We start from the raw sequence: 23,695 nt of genomic DNA on the forward strand, positions 1-23,695 counted from the left end.
CTGTAATACACGATACACCACACAGGCCACCCCGCCGAAAAGTGCTTTTCCGGAGAGCGAGTCTTTGGTGTGGTGGCATGCAGGTAGAGGTGTTTAAAAATGAAATTCGTTTTGACATCTGGCGCGTGCTAGAAATTCGAATACGTAAGAGCTATAGTACTTGGCAGGGTTGGCTACGGTTTACGGTTTGGTGCGGGCAAACGGAAAATGCACATGTGAAATTCTGGGGCAGTGCCTCCAACATGTGTTGACTTGCAGTGCGGTGCAATCTGCAGTCTTATGAAATGAGTCGCTTTATCGGATCGTATAAAGTAAAGTCATGCCTGGCGACTAGCAGCATTACTGCCTACGAGAGCGTTCTCGTAGTGAAATGAGCTTGCATTGGCGCTCAGTGAACGCTGGCGCGACTATGGCGCTTTGTATAAACAGTGCCCTATGCGTTTAGCTTAAACACCACAATCACAATCACTCGTATGATATTTGCGTTTATTTGTTCTGTAATACACGATACACCACATTACCAACTTGCATTAAATGTTTTTACAGTTTAGGTGTTTGATTTTCTTGCGAATCATGTATGGGGCGCCGTTGTCGAATAAATTAAGTTGCAGCAAGTTAGCTAACTTGCGACTCAAGATTTGTAGAATAGAAATCAAAAAATAAATATCACCACGCGACACTTTACTAAGCGATACGCGACACGCGCAAAAACAATGAAAGTGCGCCAAAAGCAAAAATTGTAAATTTCGACCAAGAATAGGTGCGATTGGAAGTTCGGGTTGGGGTTTCAGCCGATTAAACCTAAGTGATGGAAAGTCGGGAGTCAATTTGTAAAAAGTGGCTAGCCGACGCTCTGTCGTACGAAGCTTTGGCTGCTTTTGATGACAAACCTTTAATGCTAACCCTGTTAAAATCTGCAACAAGGAAAATCATGCAAGTTGCAAAACACGTTGGAGTGTCAACAACGTTATCTGGGGAATCGATTGAAGAAGCAACTGACTTTTACAGCCGCATTTTACTGGTTGTTATTGCAGTCCGTGTGTGCACTGGTTTGGAGAAACGCTTCAAATATTATGTCAATCAGGATCAAAATAGTTTGGAGACGTTACTTGAAATTTTGGAAGCTCACAGTTCTTTGTTTGAAAGCAGCGCTGAAGTGTATCATTCAATGTGGTTTGCAACATTAAAAGAACTTCTATTTAAATGCAAAGAACAATCCAAAAGTCCGGCAATTATTTTGGATCAGTTTAAATCTAGATTAAGTCATGAGGAACGTAAATCATGTTCGGATGTAACTCAAAAACAGATCAACGAAAACTATGTCACTTATGCAGATTTTATGCTTGAACAACTTGCTTTTCTTAACACAAAAATCCGGAAGCCATTTTTGAGTCAAATAAAAAGTCGACTTGGTCCAACTGAAACACCAAACCTTTCACCAGATGTAGAAGATAAGCTTATAGAGCATAAAAACAAGATAAACAGTTGTATGAAAAAATGGGCATGTGAAGATAAAGATGGTCAACCAGTGAGCCAAACAGAAATTATTGATTCCAAAAACCCAACTACTTCAAAACCCCCAAAAGTTAATAAAAGATTCAACCCAAAAATGTCACGTATGTGGTCCGTAGAACTTGATTCTTACATTGTGATTGGTGTGTACAAATTTGGACTTGGAAAGTGGTCAGCCATAAAAGAGCAGTATCCATTTCCAAAGCATAAATCAACTGTTCAAATAAAAGATCGCTGGAGGACTATGGCAAGAAATCATCTTGTTGAAGTGGACCAAGAGAATAATATTCAAAAACTTCACCAATATTTTAAAGACTACATAACAACCGAAAAAGACGGTGGCACTTTAAAACTGTATCATTGTCTGGAGCAACCTAAAATTGTTGATGAAAATCAAGTATCACCAGCAGTTGATTTAGTTGATTGTGTTTCCCAACAACTAACTTCTAAAACAGATCAGGATTTTCAATCTCCAAGGATTAAAAGTACTGGAAAAAGAAAGTTTAGACATGGTGCCAACACTAAAACTAAAATGGCCAAAAAACATTTTCGCAGAATTTTTTTTGAAGAAGACTCCTCTTAGTGAGGTGTATGTGTTTTTATTGCTCAACTTTTACTGAAATGGGCTCTATTTTTCCACTTGGTCTTTTGGTGTGCTGGAAACCTTTGCAAACAGAATATACTGCTTTTTATATGCATAGTAATAAGTAGTTGACAACTGTGCCATTCATGCATGTTCCTAATTTAACTGCCCATAAAACTGTACTTTAAACTTAAGTGGTAGCAGTTACATTAGGTCATACTTCATGCTATGGTAACATAATTAGAAAAAACTTGTTGGACATTTAAATTAAAAGCCTAAACTTGGGTATTGTTATGCAAACAATAACTGTTACTTGTGTTTCTGCCTAGGGCATTTCATAGGCTTGCACTTCTTGTTGCAAAAGTCCAAATATGGTAAAAATATTGTTTGTTGTACAAAAAGTTTTATTACAGTTTGTTCATATTTACAGCAATGATGTGATTTGTACCAATTCGATCCTAACACTGGCACCAAATGTTTGCATGGAAAAACATTTTTTTTACATACATGTGATGAACTCAATGGAACAGAAGAGATACTGTACATAGATAACAGTTTGCTAACAGCCTAAAAACGAAAAAAAAGTTATAATGATGCCTGGCCACAAAAATTAAAATGAATTAAAAGTAAGGCAACAAAAGATGAAGGTTAAAGTGCATGAAAGTTTTTAGTGCATTGATACAGTGGTTAAAGAAAATCTGATAAACAATGAAGAGAGCCACATAGTTCTACAAATGCTTAACTGCACTGGTTCAGGCATCCTTCTTTAACAATTCTTCCCAACCTTTCATTTGATGTTTCCATTCTTTTTTCAGGTCCTCATTTCCACACTCATAAACCGTTTTGCATTGCTTCATCACTTTAAGCCTCATATCTATATCCACCTGCTCTTTCTTGTGGACGGCAGCATGAATAGCTCGAGCATGGTTGGCAACTGACCATGCATATGTATTTATCCTACCATCAAAGTGTTGAAAAATGCCATAACACTTTCCTTCATGTTCGGTTTTAAATCCTGCTGCAAATGTGTCAAACGACTTTTGAAATTGCCCAACAGATGCATAGAACTTTGCTGCCATAATAACACATGCTGGTCCCATATCCAGATAGATCTGATCCTTGGCTAATGCAAGCATGCTGTCACAAATGGCAATAGAATCAGGTGGTACATTTTCATTTATTCCCACCATCTTGTTGGCTGCTTTCACTGCATACTTTTGGGCATTAAGCTTGGTGTAAGTTGAACGCTGAGTTGCCATGTACATTCCATTCTCATAGTACTTTGTTGGATCAGCAAGTAAACTGTTAGCCAAAGTGTAAGCCTGTCGAAACCTTTCCAGTTTATCCCGATTGGTTTCGTTTTCATCTCTGTTTTGTAAAGATCTAGGCACCTTACAGTTGGAAGTGGTGATAAACTCAAAGAGCAATCCAGTCTCAGTCTTTTCCCTAACTCTTTTTGCAATGCATTGACTCAACTCTGTGTAGTACTTGCATTTTTGTAACTGATTTTCAGTGTCTTGCATTTCCTTCCAGACATAGATATCCTGTCTGCCATAAGTGTGAAAGAAATCACACATGCGCTCGGCCAAAAACACCTGCTTAAAACTTTTTACAGAAAGCAAATTCCCACTTTCTTGAAGCTGTTTGATCTGATCCTCTGTAAGGTCGGCACCTTTCAAGATTGACTGTTGAACTCCCACAAGTTGATTTCGAGCATGATCCAGTGAGATTTTTGTTGAGTGAGCCAAGTTGTCGATAAAGTCTTCAAATGCTGCCTTGCTGATCCTAATGTTTGACTTAAAATACTGTTCTACCATCGCAGTTTCAATTTTTTCCCCTGCCTTTAAGCACTTGTCAGCAATCTGTATTGCTACTTTATTCACATTTTTATTTTCATCAAAATCCAGTATATCCGGATCACTCTTGTTGAAAAAGCATAGAAGAGTCAATCCTGGTTTGGTATAAGCATCAACCACATTCCAAATTCGCTGGGCTCCTTGCAGAAGAATGCCAAGTGCTTTTTGCCAATTTTTATCTGTTCGACTTTGGACATAGGCCTGACCAAGACGAGCATGCAGTTTGCACATTCCCATCCAAATAAAAAAATCTTCTTGCACTTGTTTTTTCATGCTAAAATTCACTTCAAAGTGCTGTTCAGCATGTTTCATAATTGTATCAATGTGTTGTTGTGTATTAGCAAGGTGTCCATCATCCAGCCAGACCCGGTTGTCGCGACTAAACAAACCTGTCAAAACCTGAATTCCACAAAACAGCCTGTTGCCAAGTTGCTCTGGGTTTTTCTTAAGTCTTTGTAGAATCAGCTGAGTCAAGAACTTGGGCAATGTGATAGTATCTGTATGATCAAAATAGCTGATGGGAATAACCATACACAACTTGCTGTAAAGCTCTTCCCAATTAGGTGCTTTGATCTTTTCAGTTGAACCCTGGGAACAAATTTTGTTTACAACTCTGGTAGGAATATCTTCCGTGCCAATTAGACAAAGGGTTTCAAGGATTTCCATAAACTTTTCCTCCATACCCCCATTTAACAAGCCATGCAAACACTCCAAAGATTTTCGATTTTTCTGTAATAACTCTGGATTTTTTTTGAACACATCTAAAAAATCTGTGTAACACTGCTGGGGATCTTTCTCCATACCAGCAACCAGTTGCTTGTAAGATATCTTTTTTTCTGCACGTAACTCCCATGCAGCTTTAAGAAGAAGTGGGTGGCATCCAAGGTATTCAATAAGCTCTTTTACACCTTCTCGTTCACTTTTTAAGTATTCTTCAGCTTCTGTTTGCGTAAATTCCTTTAACTCAACCTGTTGAACATTGTTGTCATAAACCTTTGTCAGTTCTCGGTCAGTAAATATAACTGCCTCATTCTCAATGACAGCAATACATTGGCTGTTGGCATTCAAATGCAAGATGCTGTCAAAGATTTTTCGAATCTTATCTTGGTTTTGGGTGTTAACACATAAGAATGCAAAAAATGAGGCAATCTTTTGCTCACTTAAATATTGTAATAAATGAGAAAATCTTTCTGCATCAGAATCTGAGTTAGGGGGCCTATAATCTAACAGAAAAGATTTGTTTTTCAATTCTATTTCGAGAGCTTCGATTTCCTGCATATCAATCTTTTCAAACATCCATATTACAGAAGCCTTCTTTTTCATTTCCTCATATTTGCCATGTGCAATGTATCGCAAAAAATAACTTTTTCCAATTCCCCTGATGCCACGAACCAGCAATATTTTTCTTGGTGGTTCAAAGTTGTTTGCAGTTTCCAAAAACTGATTGGTAATCTAAATAACAATTGAAATACATGTTATGTCTTATCTAATCAATCTACAGTATCTGTTAATGTGAAATAGGAAAACCAAATGTCATTTAACCAAATTACAACACATTGTAGGCTGTTTGGTAACTAAACAACTATTGTGGTATTGTTATTAATCATATTAGACACAGTGAAATGTTTTGTTCAGAAAAAAAAATCTAGAGTTTCAAGAACAAGTAACAACAATTGGGTTTAATTAATCCTAATTACAATATGAATCGTAATGAGACCCATTTTTCAGGCTACATTCGTTACCTGCAAATCCAATGGTTTGGAAAACTTGTCAAGGTTGTTTGCAACTGGAGAATCGTCATAAGTTCGATCTTCTTCGGACGCCATGTTGAAATGTTAATGTATTACCGATTCTAAATGATTCCCAACTATAACCTACAAACATAAAGTGGGGTATTTTTTGAAAAAATAACAAATAAACCTAAATAATACAAGTTGCGCAATATGCTGTTTGGAGAGATCCTATCTTTGTTGGGGGAAGGACTTCACAACGAAACTTATGGTCGCAGTCCCACAGTGGCAACTTGCTAGAGAATGTAGTTCCTCTTTTCTGTTTACTTCTCTCTGGTCTTGTGATCAAACAAATAAAGAACGTTTTCTGTAAATTACATTTACTGCACAGGAGATTGCGCGTTGCTTTGTACTGTAATAATACACCGATTCAGACAGTTTGCTCAAAGTTTACTGTCGCAAAAAATTCTTTGCCGTTTGCAGAACTTTTCCCTGTCCAAAGTAAAGTTTAATTATTAACTCTGTGTAAATACAAAAAAGCTTTTGTATTCATATTGCGCAACAAATAATAAAAATGTATATGGACAGCGTATAACATTTTCGCAAGGTAATTTTTGAACGTAGTTTGAACCAATGAGTTCTTTGTTGCAACCAAGAAAAACCTTGTGCAGTACCAATAGGGTTTTCCCCTGAAATCGTTGTTTGGATTTCATAATGGGAAAACCCCATTTTTGAGGAGCAGGAAAAAAAATAGTGGGTGCCGTCTAAAACTGTGAGCCCACTCAGCCCACTAAGCTTAGCGCTTATAGCCGCTCGGTCTGGTTTATTCCGCTAGCCCTTTGACGTGGGCTCAGTGGACTCAGTTTCAGTTTCAGACGTTACCGAAAAAGATTTGGCACACCCGCTTAGCTCATGCCAAAACAGGGGCTAAGCCAGGGCGTCGCGGACTAAAAAGTCCATAACAGACGCTAAGCGAGCAAGCGGGCGCTTAGAGGACTAAACAGGCCATAAAGTTTAAAACTGCAGTTCCGCTTAGTTCACGCGTAGCAGGGATTAAGCAAGCGCTCAGGAGCCTAACCGAGCACTTAGCTGACCAAATAGAGATTAAACTGCGCCTAGTGGGCGCTTATTGGTCTGCACATAGTGGGCTAAAGGGCCTTAGTGTAAGCTAAGCAGTTTAAGTGTGGGCTAAGCGGGCTCATAGTTTTAGATGGCACCCTTGCACTGTATTGAGCATGAGCTAAGGGTTGACTAGTGTTTTTTTTAAGCATTGGGTAAGGTTGACTTCGCTTACTTAGGTTGGACTAAGCTGGTTTAGTAGGATAAGCAGGTTTGTAGTTTTTACCCCCAAAAACAATTCTTACTTAGGTGTGGAGGTTGAAGTTAAGTTTGTTGGGAAGACCTTTACCTATATTTGTAATAACGGTTAAAAGTCCTGGTAGCAACTAATAGTGCATGTAGAAAGATGCTAATAGTCATATTAAAACCCAATATTTGACTACTTTTTCATGCCAGAAATAAGAAGTGTTTTAAATATAAATCATATATATATGATGGAAAACGGACTGCCAAGAACTTATGAAGATCTGCCTGGAGTTTTTAATGTCACTGAGAGGTCTATTGATTTCCAGGTACAAATTGTTGTAAAATGTAAATGTACACATCACCTAACAGTTTGACCTATTTGCAAGCACAAAAAGTGGCCAAGTTCTACAAAATCAAAACTATTGGATGAATTGGTGCAAAAAATAACAAAATTAAATTACAAGGTTGTAAGCGCTACAAAATAGAAAATAACTTTTTTCTTTATTTGACACTAAAACTTTGATTCCTAAACCATCTATGTATAATTTTTTTAATTGTTATGTGATGCATAAAATTTAAACTAACCATCTTTTAAGAAATAGGGATAATTTCAAAAGCATATTAGTTTGATTATGTACAATTGTAAATGGTAGAAAAGCATTTTTACAGAAAACCTTCCAAGCAATGTTTGTTGTTTTCTGTACTAATCCTTCCATATCCTCTTTTATAGGAAACCAGCATTTTTACTGAACTGAAGGGAGAGTTAGTTTCCAAAAAGCTGTTGACTATTCGTGGTGGGCCAGGTGCTGGAAAACAAGAACTTCTAAAAGCTTTGCTACATGACAGATATGAACAGAAAAAACAAAATCGGGCATTGGTATGGTCATTTCCCCAAAAAGAAACAAATAGCCACAACTTTTCAACTTCACTTAATGATTGCTTTCAAAGGGCCACAAGAAAATTCAGTCTTTCATTCCCTAAAGTTTATGATGACAATGAGGAAAAATTTTTAGCTTTGCTCCAAGAACTTAAAGAAAACAACATTCCTTGCTTGTTTGGTTTTACTGAAATTGATTCCGATTACCACAGAGTTTTAAGGGCAATAGTGGAAACTAATCATTGTCAAGCTGTGGTGGCTATTTCGCACAACAAACAGATCTTCTCACAGGCAGAAAAGGAGTCACTTGATGGATATTTTGAAAAAGAAATTGTTGTTGGATTTAAAAGAGATGAATCAGTCACTTATTTGAACAAAAAACCTGGCTCAACTGAAGGTGCTGCTGACATTGCAGAATATTTTGGTGACCATCCTTTGTGCCTTAAAGTTGCTATGGAGTACTGCAGTAGAAACAACAACAACTACTGTACATTGAAGGAACAACTTGGCAAATCTTGTTTATTCTTCTATGATGATGGTTTACATATGTTGGCCTCTAACCAATACAATCACGATTCTTTTAAAAGATTGCACACAACTAAAAATGAACCCACGGCAACAATTCCTCTTCATGCCCTGAAAGGTTTAAGCCTTCTATGCAATGATGACATACCGCTGTTCATAATTGGAAGGTTTTGTCAAAAGTTTGTGAACAAACAGACAAGTGATGGTGTAACCCAATTTGGGCAAGATACATCTGAAACATGGCTGGTACAGGCCAACAGATTTGTCCAAGCTTTAAAATTAGGCTTTCCACTTTCAAGAAGTGACAACCACTGTGTTAGCATTCCCAAGTACTTCTTGCAGTTTGTGAAAAATCAATTAGAAAGCGAAAAACAAGTAGTTTTATACCTGGAACGGAGCATTTTTGTGTTGTGTCAAATGTTGAGCAAAGATAACCGTCACAGTGCCCAAGACTTGGAACTGAAGCAGGCTCGTAAGCATTTTGAATCTTTGCTGCAGAATGCTCATAATTTTCTGGAAATGGAATATAAATTACAAAATCAAAGTGAAAATGATTTTATTATCTGCATGGGCAGACTCAAACTTCAAGCACTGCTTGGTCAAGCTCTTGTGCAATCTAGAGATGAGTCAACCAGAAAAGAAGCACTTGAAATTCTTCGACGTACAATTGATGAAACATGGGAGATTTGCCAGTCTGGACAGTCGTTTCTATCTTGTTTCAAAAGCCAGCATGACAGCAGCATTTTTGATTATGATGGTGAAAAAAGTCCAAAGAAAATTGCCAAAAAAGTTGTGGAAAAATGTATTTCAGCATCTCAGAAAATTGATCCAAAGTATATTTCCAAACTTATGGAAATAAATCTCGTAGTCAATAAGGAAAAGTTTGAAGATTGTGTAAACAACTACCGGTATGCTGTGGCACCTAACAAAACTAAAGATCAAGCAGAAAGCAAACTTGCTCCCATATGGAAAATTGTCGAGAAGGAAGGTACGTTTGGGCCAAAAGAAATCACCTTGCTCAGGGAAACAGGGAATCTTTTGTCAGATGAGGAGTACAGAAAATGTTTCTTTGCTGAATTTTTTTGCAGTGTGCTTCACATCATTGGTCGACAGGATCTTTATATCTGGAAGGCAAGAATGGATATGGAACTAAAAAATGAAATTGAACAGTGTCAATACTCTTCAGAGTTAAGTCATTACATTGCTGTTGAATTTAGGCGACAAACAAATATTTGTTTGTTGTATGAGTACATCACCATTGCAAATTGCAAGGTACCACGGATGCTACAAAACAGAGTTGAAAATGAAAGTAACAGTGAGCGACAGAAAAGACTGGATGAGGTGATTTCTACTTGTGAAAAACTCAAAGAAAACCGACTAAAGCACTTTGAGGATGGATTGTACATGGCCACATTTTTATCAAGTTACTCAAAACTTAACATTGCAAAGTACTTGGTTAAAGCGGCCAACAAAAAGCTGAAAACCAGTAGCCATGAAAACCAACCAATCCCCCACCCGAAGGCACAAGAATGGTGCATAAACCTGTTGGAACTAGCAAAGGAGCAAATAGGTTTTGATATGGGTCCAACTTGTGTCTTAATGGCAGCAAAGTATTATGCCTCTGTAAGAATGTATCCACAAGCTTTTGAAGCTTTTAAATTTGCCTTTGAGACAAAGAAACATGGCGATGATGAGTCTTACTTTGCAAAATACTTGAAGCAGAGGCCTAAGACATATGCATGGGGAATAATGAACTGTGCAAGGGCAATCACAGAAGAAGGCAATGGATTAAATGAACCGTGGAAAGCAAATGTGAAAGAAATGTGCCAGACAGCTTATGGCAATGATCATCCCTCTTTGGCACACTTGAAAGTCAAACTCAACACTTACATTGGAAATTTGTGAATAAATGTACACTTACAAGATATGCACAAAAAATCAGCCATTTGCCCTGACACTTCTGTGTACAAAATTTTCTTGTGTGTGTTTAAATAAGTAGTAATGTACACCAAATAATCATTCTGTGATCAAGAAATGGTGCAAAATGTTTTACACTCTGGCTCACATGTTTCTGATTTATATATCTACAATATTGCGTACCATAAAAAATGTATAAATCACTCGTAAAATGCTTTTCCAATTTGCTTGTCTTTTTATAATTTGCCATCCTTAATGATTCTTGAATATTTATGCAGAAAGAATGTCATTTTGTGCAGTATATTGACTGGTGACTATGTAAACCAGTGGCTTCAATTTCCTGGGTTTTACATGCAGAATGCTTCCCAAAAATATCCTAATCAGTTGTTGATGTGTGTATCTTTTTATCTGTCCTTTTAAGCCGATGGTCTGGAAGTCCAATCTAATTGGTGAAACATTTTTGCACATACATTTTAATTTGCTTTAATCATTGTTGATGAAAACAAAGACAATGTGGTAAAAAAATCACTGACTAAAACATTTGTGTTGAACTAATTAGCTCTTGACTCAAATCTGGGCTTGTTTTTATATTCTGTACTGATGTTTCTCACATTTTGAATTTTTTACTTCACTTAAACCACATAGTTTGAGAAAACAAATTGTTACCCTATATGGCAGGGGTGGCCAGACCTGCTTCATGTTCAAGCCGCATGACACAAAACTTAGTTTAAAAAGAGCCGCAAGACAAAAAATCAAAAACGAATTTAATCACGCAAAATGAAGTCTACGCTATCAAATAATGATTGTTGTGTGTCTCCACCCGGGCTGCAAGATGTTTGAAATTAGGCTGACATGATGGAAACATTTTTGTGTTTAGTAATGACGTTTCAAGTTACTAGTTTTGTAATGATTGAGCGAAGCTGGACAAATAAGACACACAGGTTTACCTCCATTATTAATGAATGCAAACTCCTCCTCCCATTCTGTTTTGAAAGTTATATTTTCCTGTTTATCTTTCTTTTTTTGGAGTTATTTCTCAACAATATTTTTTGGCTAAACTTTGCAGTTATAGAGCCGCAATCAAAGGCTCAAAGAGCCGCATGCGGCTCGAGAGCCGCAGTTTGGCCACCCCTGCTATATGGGTTTTAATTTTTTTGAAAAACAATTTCTGTGCACAATTAAAATGTGAGTTTGCATGGATTTTGGAGTTGCTGTTTGAGCTTATTTTACTTGTACTGCAGTAGCAATCATGACCTTTGTTCATTTGATCACTCTGCTCCATATAGTGGACTACCATTCTTCAATTAATGCATGTACATAAAACTTCATTAGAAAATGTTTCGTGTTTACTGAAAGAAAAGTCACAGCATAAATGTTGTTTGGAAAGAGTTATATAAGAGAAGAAGTTAAAAAAAACTCTCAGGTTTGCCCAAGTTTATGATGATAATCCTGTACCTAACAGGACAACAGGGCTGTGAAAAAAGGTAAACATAGAAAATACTAAACAATGTACATTGCATCTATTATTTAATCTTCCAAATATAAATGGGATTGTAAGGTACTTGCAGTGATATGATGATAAAAAAGATAAAGTTATCATTGAGAATATGGGCAAAAAATAGTGGCTTCTTGAGGGTAATTTTACAGCATTTCCAGTAATTGAGTTACCAAAACAGATTTTCAAGATCAAATGGGTCTTTTAAAGCTTGGGTCAAACATATTTCATTTTCTTATCCTTGTGAAGTGTAAAACACCTAATAGAATCTGGACTGACCCCAGTATGTGTGTATATTCGTGTATGTCCTTAGTTAATCGAAACTGTTTTTTTATAATGATCATTATTAGTGACATTTATTTATCAAAAGATTGCAACTTATGACATATGTTTGCTCTGTCCAGCATTTGTGTCATAAGTACTTCTTGATTTAATGCAACTTCCACTACTTTAAAAGCCAGTTGTAATTTTGGGCATTTTACTATGACATTTTGTTCCAAAAATGCAGCAAACTTATCATGAATTTTAGTACGTACTTGTTACCAGCAAGTAGCAATTGCAGTATTGTATGTTGTTTAACTGGGATAATGGTGTTCTAGCAGCTGTTAAAACCTCATTGTGCTTGGTTAATTAATTTGGTAATTTGGCTTATATTTAATACAAACACTTTTCAGTAATTCTTTCAGCCACCTTTTTAACCAAGGGTAAACAAGTGGCACCAAGCATCCCCTATTCACAGTTAATGGTCGGGTAGCACTGTATTGTTGTTCTGTTTATGGCCAAAACATGCCTACCCTTAAGCCAGTTTGGTTCAATAAACTCATGTGAATTTATTTAAAGGTACTGCCTTAAAATCTGTAAAGTTTTACATTTTCATCAAAAACTGAAATTAACTCATATGTTTTGACACATCAACTCCAATTTCCTGTTTTTTGTGTAAAAAGGTTCATGTAAAACTTGTAAAGCTTTATTATTGACATGTACAGTAAAATATATTTGATCATGAAATATTTACATATTGAAGAAGCAACATACAAACAAAAAATTGCATAACAATTGATACATTGACGTACCAGGTTAGTAACATGAAAAAAATGCAAAAGTACTTTTACAGATAAATACAAAACTAAAATTAAAGTAGGGCAGTAATAAATTCAACAAGTTTGTTATCAGAAAAGGATTTAACAAGTTAAACATACAAGTAATCATCATGCTGTACAATTAAGTGGAAAGTTTCAAAAGTAAAGTGCACATTTATGAAGTAAATATAACATCTGGATAAAACAATGGTAGTCTAGAAGTTTACAAGACCCATAGTGTATCGATTGAGTCATTATTTAACACGTACAAGAAGTGACATTTCTTTTTCAAAAACTTCAATCCACTTTTCAGTTTTCTTTTTCCATTCAACACTTACATCCTCTGTTAAAACTTGCTTACACCTTTTAACAACAAGGTGCAATTTTGCCTTAAGATCTGCTTCATGCAATGGTATATAAGCTTCCATTGCACGAGCCAAATTGCTTACTGCCCAGGCAAAAGCATCAGGCCTCCATGCTTTGAGATGCGTTGCACCAAAACTCTTTGTTTTTTGGCACTCAAACCCGTCTTCAAATGCTGGAAAACACTCTTTAAACATTCCCATTGCTGCATAAAATTTTCCACAATGTACTATGCATTGTGGGGCCATGTCAAGATGAGAATTATTTTTGGCAATCTTCAATACATTTTGACATACATAAATGGCATCAAGAGAAATCACCAATTCTCGATCTACCTGTGGTACATCTTTTAGTCGTTTGCAGTTGACCTTCAACATGTATTTGTAGGCATTAAGTTTAGTATAATCTGTGCCATCCACCTGTCTGTAAACCCCATTCTCATGCAACTTGTCCTCAACATTCAATATGCTACTTGCCATTTTGTACGCTTCATCCAAACGGGCTTTTCTTGCTACAGCATTCTCACGATCCTGGTTTTGTACAAGTCGTGGAACTTTTCCGTTTGCAATAGATATGTATTCATTTATAAGCCCTATGCCAGTCTCTATTCTAGTTGCCTTCGCTATCTCATGGGCCAGATCAGTGTAATAACTGCATTGTTGCAATTCAATTTGACTCATTTCGGCATGATTGTACAGTACCAGTCGCCCAAGTGTGTGCATTAAACTTGTCAATCTTTCAGAAAAGAATGATTTCAACATTTCATCCCTGGTTAGAAAAAGGCCGTTGCTACGCAGAATTTCAATCAGCTGGGGAGTAAGTGCAATACTGTCTTTCGTTGCATCAATAACATTTTGTATTTTGCTCCTAGCTTCATTCATTGGCAACTGCTTCACTTGAGTTAAATATGCAAGAAAATCATTTATGTTTTGCGTGTTAAGTACCACAGATGTTTGAACATATTCTTCAAAGTAGTCTCCACACTGCTGTCCTGCCTTAATGCACTGGTTAGCAATCTTTTTCCCAGCGGTTTCCGCGTTTTTTTCAACTTCAAATGCCAGATCTTCTTGTGAAGCAGAAACTCCGAAAAAGCCACAAAAAGGCCAAGATGATGTACTGAAGTAGCAAACTATGTCATATATGCTAGTTATAGCTTGATGCAAAACTTCCAAGCTAACTCTCCATTTGCCAGCAGCTCGGCTTTGTGTCAGTGCTTGTGCATATATTTCGTCAAGTCGACAAATTGACAAAATGAGGCCTATGTTTTCAGATGTTTTTTCATTCATCACCCCCTCATTTATTGACACCTTTTTAGCAAAACTGACCAATGACTGAATATGAGGATGTAATATGTACAGATTCCTGTCTGCTATCCTCTGGGTGTTGTCTTTGCTTAAAATACTCAACATGGCTTTTACAGCTACGCCAAGGCTTGTAATGTCATCGGGATCATAGTAACTTTTGTGAATGTTCTGTTTCATTGTGATACATCCATCCGGATAAGTGAATTGGACACTGGATGTCGTGCATTTATTTTGCATGTAAACAACCACATCAGATGCTTCATGTTGGTTCTTCAGACTGATATCTTTGACAGTTTCATGACTAAAATCTCTTAAGAACTGACAAACGCGACCAATAAATAAAACTGGTATATCCTCATGTGAAATAAGTGCAAGAACCTGAAGGATTTGATGGAGTTTTTTCTCGCCTAATCCCAACTTTTTTTGCATCTTTAAAACATTGTGCATGGCAAGAAATGATGCTTTGTCTTTTGGGTCTTCCAGAAGCTTGGCACATACTTCCTGGATAAACTCTTTGTTTGAAGTTTTAATGTTATCAAGAAAATCTGCATACGATATCATGTAGGTGCTGCAGTATTGCTTGGCAACTTTAAGACACAAAGGATTGCGATCAAAATATTCAACCACCTCTTCTGTTCCCACTTGAATAAGGTCTTTCACTTTTGCTTTGTCTGGAAATTTGTTCTGAGCTAAGTATGAATAATTCGATGCTTCCGCACAGGGAGTCTGCAAATATCTCACACACTCTTGTCGGTCAAACACAGACAATTCCCTAGCAGTATACAACAAGTCTTGTTGTCTTCCATCTCCACAAAACAGGTAATTTTTTGTAGAAGAAGTGACAACAATTTTAACAGATGCTTCTTTGGTTGCCAAAATGGCCTCACAGACAGATTGCAGAAGAATTTGATCAGCTTTTCCAGAATCAGTATCTTCACATGCGACTGTTTTAAAAGCCAACAATGCTGAAATGCCACTTTTCATAAGTTTTTTTACTAACACAACAGAAAATTTTTCCGAAGCAACAACTTCTTGATCACATGATTCAAACAAAACATCCTGACCCCTGAGATGTGTAAATAACTCTTTCATAGCCTTTTCAACACAAGCTTCTCCCTTTTTGCATTCAACCTGGAGTATGACTTGTGGAGGGGATTTTGAAAGTGAAATATCATGAACCAAAGCACTTAAAAAATATTTCTTTCCAGAACCATGCCCTCCGTACACATGTAACACATTGAACTTCTGTTGTAGAGTTTTTAGGTGCCTGTAATTTTTCCCCTCCTGCAAACAAAAAAAGTACCATAAATTGGGGTAAAATTGTTGCAATTAAAAATAGTATTGTGTGGGAGTCTTGTTGTACGAAGTGCCTGCTAAACTGGTGTTCAATGTAAGCACAAAAGTCAAGGGCAATTGCTCAAGTCAGACAGCGCAACTGATTAAGAGTAAATTTATGTGAAATAGGCATAAAAAGGAAAAAGAAGCTAAAAAGGTGATTGTTTGCACACAATTTTTATTGTTCAGTCCCTGTGATGTAGCGAACTACCCTTGAATCATTCCTATGCATAACTAGAATAGTGGTTTTCCTATATATTGCCAGTTTATATATACTACATCATATTTAATGATGTATCACATATACCATTTACTATATTTATAATGGATATATATTTGGCACCTCCATTTCATTGGATCCATTTTTTCTGGCACTTTATGACATAATTGTTTCTGAAAGCATAATCTAATGGGTCCCCACACTTATGCATATGCGATTTCGTAAAAGGTCCAGACAACACAGGTTAGCGTCGATTTTTCACAGTTTCATTTCCGTCAGCAATCATTGTCTCACTGCAGGCGAATGTTGTTAGACAAAGATATGGCGCCGATTTAAGACGCAAAACTGTATGATACAACAATTGCATAACTAACGTTTTAAAATGATCTACAAACATATCTTAATTGCACAGTGCAAAAAGACTGCCTGATTGCACGTCCAGTTATGCTATTTTAAGTTTTTATTTTAACAAAGTTTCAACATTTTTTTCCTTAATAGCCCTTTGTTTGTTGAATTTTTAATCCACACATAGCGTTTCCTGGTGCCATTAAGTTTCTACATACCAACAATACGATTGCTTAGCTGGGCTTTTTATGTCCAAAATCTGTTCTGAAACAGTAGTCATGTTACACAGGTATAACAAATCGTACTGTGGTGTCGCTCTGCGTTTTGAAACACGAGTAAGTTGACCTACATTAACGTTTACAGCGCTATATAACTAGCATCATAACATATTAATTCCAACCAGTGAGAAAATGGTCAAGTGACGACTGCGGTTATGCGTGAAACAGAGGCATTTTTTCCATGTGCCACTATCGTCAATCAATGCCATTGCGTCAGCTGGGCACTGAACAAGCACAAATTTTACAAAACACAGCATGTAACTAGAAGGGTGGCTTAGCACATTTTACTATAGTATATACACTACAACCTATTCTGCAAACTGTAATATATTCTCTATATTTATTTATATTGGGTCCCATATTAGCCAACATTTTTATAATCTTGATTTGTTTCTGCAGGCAGAAACTCATGGGTCCCCAAAACCGCAAAGTTGTAAACAGACAACCATAAGAAACGGTGCTATAAAGTCAAACACAGTGATTGGTAGTGTTACTTAAAAAAACAAGTTATGTAAAGTACAAACTGTCCAAATCTCATGCAATTGAGACATTGTTATAAGTTTGTGTGCCTAAATAGCATAAAACACTGACATCTCAAAATGGCATATTATACAAACTGTCAAAATGTATTGTTGATTAATTCACCCATTTTGGGGGGTTGGTAGGGTAAATATTAGGGCTGCAGGGTGGAACACAATATTTGACAGCTACAAATGCCAAATTCAAAAAACTATCAAAAATTCATCCAAATCGGACGTTTTATAAACAATAGGTGGCTTAAGCAGTAAATATTGGGCTACATGGTAAAACACAATAATCGACGCCCTAAAATGGAACAATGAACAAACTGTCCAAATTTCATCCGATTCGGACATTGTTTAAAAAATCACCCATTTTAGGGGTCTAGTGGGGTAAATATTGGGGCTACAGGGTAAAACACAACGAACGATGCCCTAAAATGGCACAATGAACAAACTGTCCAAATTTCATCCGATTCGGACATTGTTTAAAAAATCACCCATTTTAGGGGGCTAGTGGGGTAAATATTGGGGCTACAGGGTAAAACACAACAAACGATGCCCTAAAATGGCACAATGAGCAAACTGTCCAAATTTCATCCAAATCGGACATTGTTTAAAAACACTCATTTTTGGGGTCTAGTGGGGTAAATATTGGGGCTACAGGGTAAAACACAACAAACGATGCCCTAAAATGGCACAATGAACAAACTGTCCAAATGTCATCCAAATCGGACATTGTTTAAAAAATCACCCATTTTAGGGGGCTAGTGAGGTAAATATTGGGGCTACAGGGTAAAACACAACAAACGATGCCCTAAAATGGCACAATGAACAAACTGTCCAAATTTCATCCGATTCGGACATTGTTTAAAAAATCACCTATTTTAGGGGGCTAGTGGGGTAAATATTGGGGCTACAGGGTAAAACACAACAAACGATGCCCTAAAATGGCACAATGAACAAACTGTCCAAATTTCATCCAATTTGGACATTGTTCAAAATTTACCCATTTTATGGGGCCAGTGGGGTAAACACTGGGGCTATCGAGTCAAACAAAACAAATCTACATAACCATATCTACCATCTGTGAAAATTTCATCCAAATCCATCAAACATTTCTTGGCAAAGTGGGGTGGACAAACTTGAGGGAAGAAAAAGAAAAAAAAAGAAAAAAACAAACAAACAAATCGAGTAAAATCAAAATGTGTCCCCTTCAGGGAAGGGGACCCATAAAAACATATTTGGGGCTGTAAGAGTAATTACTGAGCCGATTGCACTGAAATTATTAACAGCCAACAAGGAGCACCCTATCCACAGCTGTTTAAAATTTCAGCAGGTTAAGTCTTGTATTTCTGACCTCATTAACATGTGAACAAACAAAAAAATATTTGGGGGTAAAGGGGTTAAAGTGGATGTATACAACTTCAAGTTACAAAATAATTTAAATACGCTGCAATGTAACATTTAAAAAAGTATGAAACTCCGGAATCATCTGCTTTAGCAACAACAGCCGTTTTAAAAATTTCATGTTTTTGGGAGCTGTGGGTGAACCGAGGGATCAAGAGTCAAAATTCACATGGACCATCTTTAGACCAATATCTGTAATGTGTGTAAATTTGAAAAAGTTTGAACCATTCTTTCTTGACCAAAACGTGCGAACAAATCTGCGTTAGACGAAAAAAAATAAAAAAATATATACCGTAGACCAGGGGTGGGGAACCTGCGACCCGCTTGCCTTTTTAATGTGGCCCCCGTCACAATTTTAGTATACAACATAATTTTAGTATACAACATATTTTAGTATAGGTACAGTATACAACATAGTATAAAAAAACAATAAATTTTTTATGTACAAATGTGTCCTTGAAATGACTTCGACACTTCTGGTAATCTCCCCATCCACATTATGACGCCAAACTTCTAAAAATTGCTACACATTCAACCACTTGCTTTATTTGTGACGTAACAGTCACTCGATTGCCTCTCCTTGCAGTAACAAATCATTTGTCATGTGGTGTATTTTTTTGAATTGCGTTTAGAGCTGTTAGCGTGGATCCTTATATTGGTATTTTAAATATGTTCTTGGAAAAAAAGACAGATCGATATAATGGAGCTAGGGTATTCCAGAAAGAATGGACAAACTCTTATTTTTAGTCGAAATAAGTGATAAACCTGTATTATAATATTATAACACGGAATTTAACAAAATGTTTGGCCCACCCGAAAATATTGTGCAATTCATGCGGCCCGCAGTGCTAAGTAGGTTCCCCACCCCTGCCGTAGACAAAAAAAAATATGTGTCCCTTCAGGGAAGGGGACCCATAATAATACTGCAAAACTAGTTCATAGTAATCCTTTATGTTTCAGAGAGAGCAAATACAAATGTAAAAAATATCTGCTTATGCACTGCTTGTCACATGCCATAAAATATACTACAAGTTGAAAGGCTTGCCTTATCTGCAATTCAGGTTAATCTACTATTTATGAACCCTTGTTCTAACATACCCAAGTGCGCAGATATTTCTGGCTTGGTGATTGTTTAAGTACAATTGTGTTGCTATGCGTTTTTTCAGTGAAATAAACTCAACTCAATTAAAAAATGCTTACAACAAATAAAGCAGGTTTGTCAGAAAAAATCCAAACTTGTGGTTGGGCTGAAGTAGATGATGCATCATCAGAGTAAGAAATTTGAACACTGCTGTTGTATTGAGAGGAAGTGTTTGAAGGTAGTCTTTCTGAAAAAACAACAACATTTACCTTACCAAAAAAGTATTACCTTACCAATCTATTTTTTGAGTATATTTTTTTTTAGACTACAGAAATCAGCCTGTGTAACTGGGTAATGACTGGTGATTCTGTCTTCACTTGTCAAAAATAAATAATAAAGAAAAAAGAGCATCAGGCGATCAGTGTAATATTTCTTCTTTTTAACATATCCATTTTGGTGGGTGCCATCTAAAACTGTGAGCCCACTTAGACCGCTAAGCTTATACTATTAGTCCGCTAAGCGCTTGCTAAGACCCTGTTTATGGCCCTGTTTAGTCCGCTAAACTCTCGGTTCGGCCCTGTTCAATCCCCTAAGCCAGTGGTTCCCAACCGGGGTGCCGCGGCACCCTGGGATGCCAATTGCAGTGCTCAAGGGTGCCGCGAGTTATTGATATTGCAATACTGTGGCCCATTCTTTATTTAAGTTTGATCCGTTGAGTGCGGAATTTATTTATTTATTTCTAACTGAGTGTCAGTGCGTATTAAGTTTCGCGTCTCGCAGTTATTCCCGGCTCCTTTCTGGAGAGTCCCTTAGTTGGGAAGTCGCTGGCGGTAAGTAGATAATCGGCGGTAGGTCTTTGTTTTCTCATCCAGGAAAAAAAGCGTGAAAGAGATTTCGACTCGTTGCTGTTATTTCCATAAAAAAGTTTGAAACACATTTTATTGCCATATTTCTTGATTTTGAGTTTCACGGTGCACAAAGTCAAATTGCAGTGATGGTGATCGTATTGTGTGACACAGCACGATTATAATATTGCAAGATTGTTTGCGAACTATTATAAACCAATTTATTCAGACGCTAGCATTTGGGAAGGGGTTAACTTCGTAATTAACAGACGTGTGATAAACTGCGCTGCAAACCGCCGCAAATGCGGGTGGCTTTATAGAAAGTGCCCCCAGATGTTAAGGAACTTTGTGCAAGAAGCCAAGCCAAATTTTACACTGACTGTTGAATAAATACATTTATTTACGCGCGCTATACTGCACAACTCATTCTGTGTTATTTCGTACCGTTATTTAAAATACAAAAACCTCATAAAATTGATACAGTTTTGCCAGGGTGCCGCAAACTATTTATCTCTTTGATAGGGTGCCGCAAGGTCAAAAAGGTTGGAAACCACTGCCCTAAGCACTCGCTTAGTCCCTGTTATGACTTGGGCTAAGCGTTACTGCATATTTAGACAGTACCGCATTTTGGCAGCCTTGGCTTATTTATTGTACCAAACAAATAAAATGCAAGCAATATATTTTCTATTGTCAAAGAGCAATAAAAGACTATATTTCATTTTTTTCTGCTGCTGCGAACAACATAGACGAGAAAAAATTACCCATTTCTTCTCTCAATGCCAATTTAGTAAAGTTTCTCCATTTCCAAAAGGCCTCATCTTCAAGTTCAGACATGTTGAATTCATTAAGTAGGAACTTAGGATAATACTTCCTAATTTGGTCCTCCCAATTTAATGGTGGAGATGCGAATCCTTTAAGATCTATTATAGTACAATGATGGTTAAAAGAGAAAATTCATGTAGAATCATACTGATATGGCAAAAATGGGCGTTTTGTTAAAATTAAAAGTTAACAGCAGAATGTTTGAGTTGAATTGAATAAATGACAAAATGAATAAACACACTGTATAATTTAATTTTTAGCAAAATGAACTTTAACCTAAAAGTTTAATTTAATGAAGGTATAATATTTTATTACTACACTTTTTTAAAAATAAATATTACACCTGCTCTGCATTTTCCTTTTGAAAGCCAATCATTTAAGTTTTTTAGGAATGATAATTTGTCTCCATGCACTGCAGATAATTGACGTTTGCACACATCCTGAGGAATGCCAATATCAATCAACTTAGAGCAAAGGGTTTCACCTAAAACACAAAAAGGTGACTTGTGCAAAACCATTAATTGCACAAAAATATGCTAGCCTTTGAAAAACACATATAACCACTTATGGCAGGGGTGGGCAAACTACGGCCCGGCAAAGGAGTTCATGCGGCCCGCCAAATGTTTCCGAGTAACGCTGAATAGTACTATGAGCACAGGCGCAGAGTTTTAAAAATACCGGGGGTGCGACTTGCCGATACCCGCACGATCAGGTTTTTTTTAAGGTTTGGTTTGGGTGACCGCTAAGTAGTTTTAAGAGACCGCAAGTGTTTCATTTAAATACCCAAAAATAGCCATTTCCAAATTTTGGGAAACCGCTGGAGAAATTTGGGGGACCGTTTCGGAAAACACCTTTAAAAAAACACTGCGCACGATACTTTGGAACTAAACACAGATACTTTTCACGTGCTTTAGCCTGCCACGTTATTATGCAAATCGTCACTTGACACAATTTCTTCGTTCGATAAAAGTAAAAGCGATTCACGTTTTCAAATACAGCCCACTTTGCACTGTTGATGCCCAAAGTTTGACACAAGGACTTCATTAACAAAAAACGTGGTTCAGCCTTTGTTGCAACAAACGCTTGTTTTTAAAAAAAAAACAATTACAATTGTAGCGTTTCAACCACTGTTTGTACAATCATGAACAAACGTATTTGCAAGCTGAAAATATACTATGTAACAATTTTGCGCAGGGGTGCACAACCTGCGGCCGCAATCTATTTTGCTAAATACTTTGATTTTCAAACTGCTAAAACAGATTTCGTGGGACTGGAAAAAAGATTACCAGTCTAGTAACCATATGCGCCAGGCTTTTTATCTGCTTATTATGTGCAAACAATGCGAAAAAACGGGCACTGCAATCGTCACAATACAGTTTATGATGTCATAAACAGTTAGCTCTGTTCAGCTAAACTTGTACACAAGTTAGAAATTGTTAATCAGAGCATCTTAGGCGACTTTAAATGGTATATATATGATACAAACCTTATTCTTTACATCAGTTGTTTTAAAACAAAACAACAAGCAAGCAATTGGCGGCCGTTGGTGAAATACCATGCGGCCTGATAAGATTATAAACTTTTGAATGCGGCCCTTGCACTGAAAAGTTTGCCCACCCCTGACTTATGGTAATGATTAAAATCTATGGTGCCATCTAAACTTTGGGCCCACTTAGCCCGATGAGCCAACTTAGCCTACACGGAGCTAGCGCTAAGTCCGTGCAAAGTAAAAGGCAAGTCCAGGTAGCCTATAGGAGATTAAATTATAGTATTGCTTTAATTACAAACCCTCCCAAATAGCCCTAACCATGTGCATTTTTTAAAAATATGGGAAAATTACAATTAGTATGTAAGGGCCTAGCAGGTTAGGCCTTGGCTAAGCAGGCTTAGTGGGCTGGCAGGTTTAGACTAGATCGTAAAATGGACCTGAGAAGGACACAATGTGTTAGATATGAATTTTTCTTACTACTCACTGTTTTTTGCAGGATCAATGTAAGACATCCTAGACAATCTGGTTTAAATTATCTTACTTCACGTGCAAAATATTTTTGAAGCTATCTATTTATATTTCTACATACAAAATAAATAGAAGAATGTATAAATACTAACACCAAACAGCAGCAGTGCAGCACACATTCATTATTATTTTTTTGTGTCCACTCTTAACAATATTGTACACAATGAGATACTAGTAATTAACAATGTACGTTACTGCACAATATAAATGTATATATTATAATTCATTCTCCTGGTCCTGGTTGCAATTTGCAAATCCTGACATAAATATTTCTTTAT

The 23,695-nt window shown here is 36.8% G+C and overlaps 4 protein-coding genes across 4 annotated transcripts; 2 read left to right on the top strand and 2 right to left on the bottom strand.

Moving 5' to 3' along the window:
• Window positions 1-686: 686 nt before the first annotated feature.
• On the top strand, window positions 687-2,524 carry LOC145204450 (uncharacterized). Its single transcript, XM_080076995.1, has one exon. It carries the CDS (start codon window positions 809-811, stop codon window positions 2,093-2,095), a length of 1,287 nt encoding a protein of 428 aa, XP_079933121.1. The 5' UTR covers window positions 687-808; the 3' UTR covers window positions 2,096-2,524.
• On the bottom strand, window positions 2,026-6,026 carry LOC145204449 (uncharacterized). The gene is made up of 2 exons (XM_080076994.1): window positions 5,694-6,026; window positions 2,026-5,403 (listed from the first exon to the last, which is right to left on the bottom strand). Exons 1-2 carry the CDS (start codon window positions 5,775-5,777, stop codon window positions 2,848-2,850), a joined length of 2,640 nt encoding a protein of 879 aa, XP_079933120.1. The 5' UTR covers window positions 5,778-6,026; the 3' UTR covers window positions 2,026-2,847.
• Window positions 6,027-7,177: 1,151 nt separating this feature from the next.
• On the top strand, window positions 7,178-11,513 carry LOC145205297 (uncharacterized). The gene is made up of 2 exons (XM_080077986.1): window positions 7,178-7,312; window positions 7,717-11,513. The coding sequence occupies exons 1-2, from the start codon at window positions 7,190-7,192 to the stop codon at window positions 10,291-10,293; spliced, it is 2,700 nt and encodes an 899-aa protein (XP_079934112.1). The 5' UTR covers window positions 7,178-7,189; the 3' UTR covers window positions 10,294-11,513.
• A 1,248-nt stretch (window positions 11,514-12,761) lies between these two features.
• LOC145205001 (uncharacterized) lies at window positions 12,762-23,466 on the bottom strand. Its single transcript, XM_080077624.1, has 5 exons — window positions 23,374-23,466; window positions 21,744-21,884; window positions 21,340-21,498; window positions 19,853-19,980; window positions 12,762-15,830 (listed from the first exon to the last, which is right to left on the bottom strand). The coding sequence occupies exons 1-5, from the start codon at window positions 23,399-23,401 to the stop codon at window positions 13,134-13,136; spliced, it is 3,153 nt and encodes a 1,050-aa protein (XP_079933750.1). The 5' UTR covers window positions 23,402-23,466; the 3' UTR covers window positions 12,762-13,133.
• Window positions 23,467-23,695: the final 229 nt, after the last annotated feature.

This window comes from Phallusia mammillata, chromosome 8 (genome assembly GCF_965637545.1).
Source record: "Phallusia mammillata chromosome 8, kaPhaMamm4.hap1.1, whole genome shotgun sequence".
Taxonomy (NCBI): Eukaryota; Metazoa; Chordata; class Ascidiacea; order Phlebobranchia; family Ascidiidae; genus Phallusia; species Phallusia mammillata.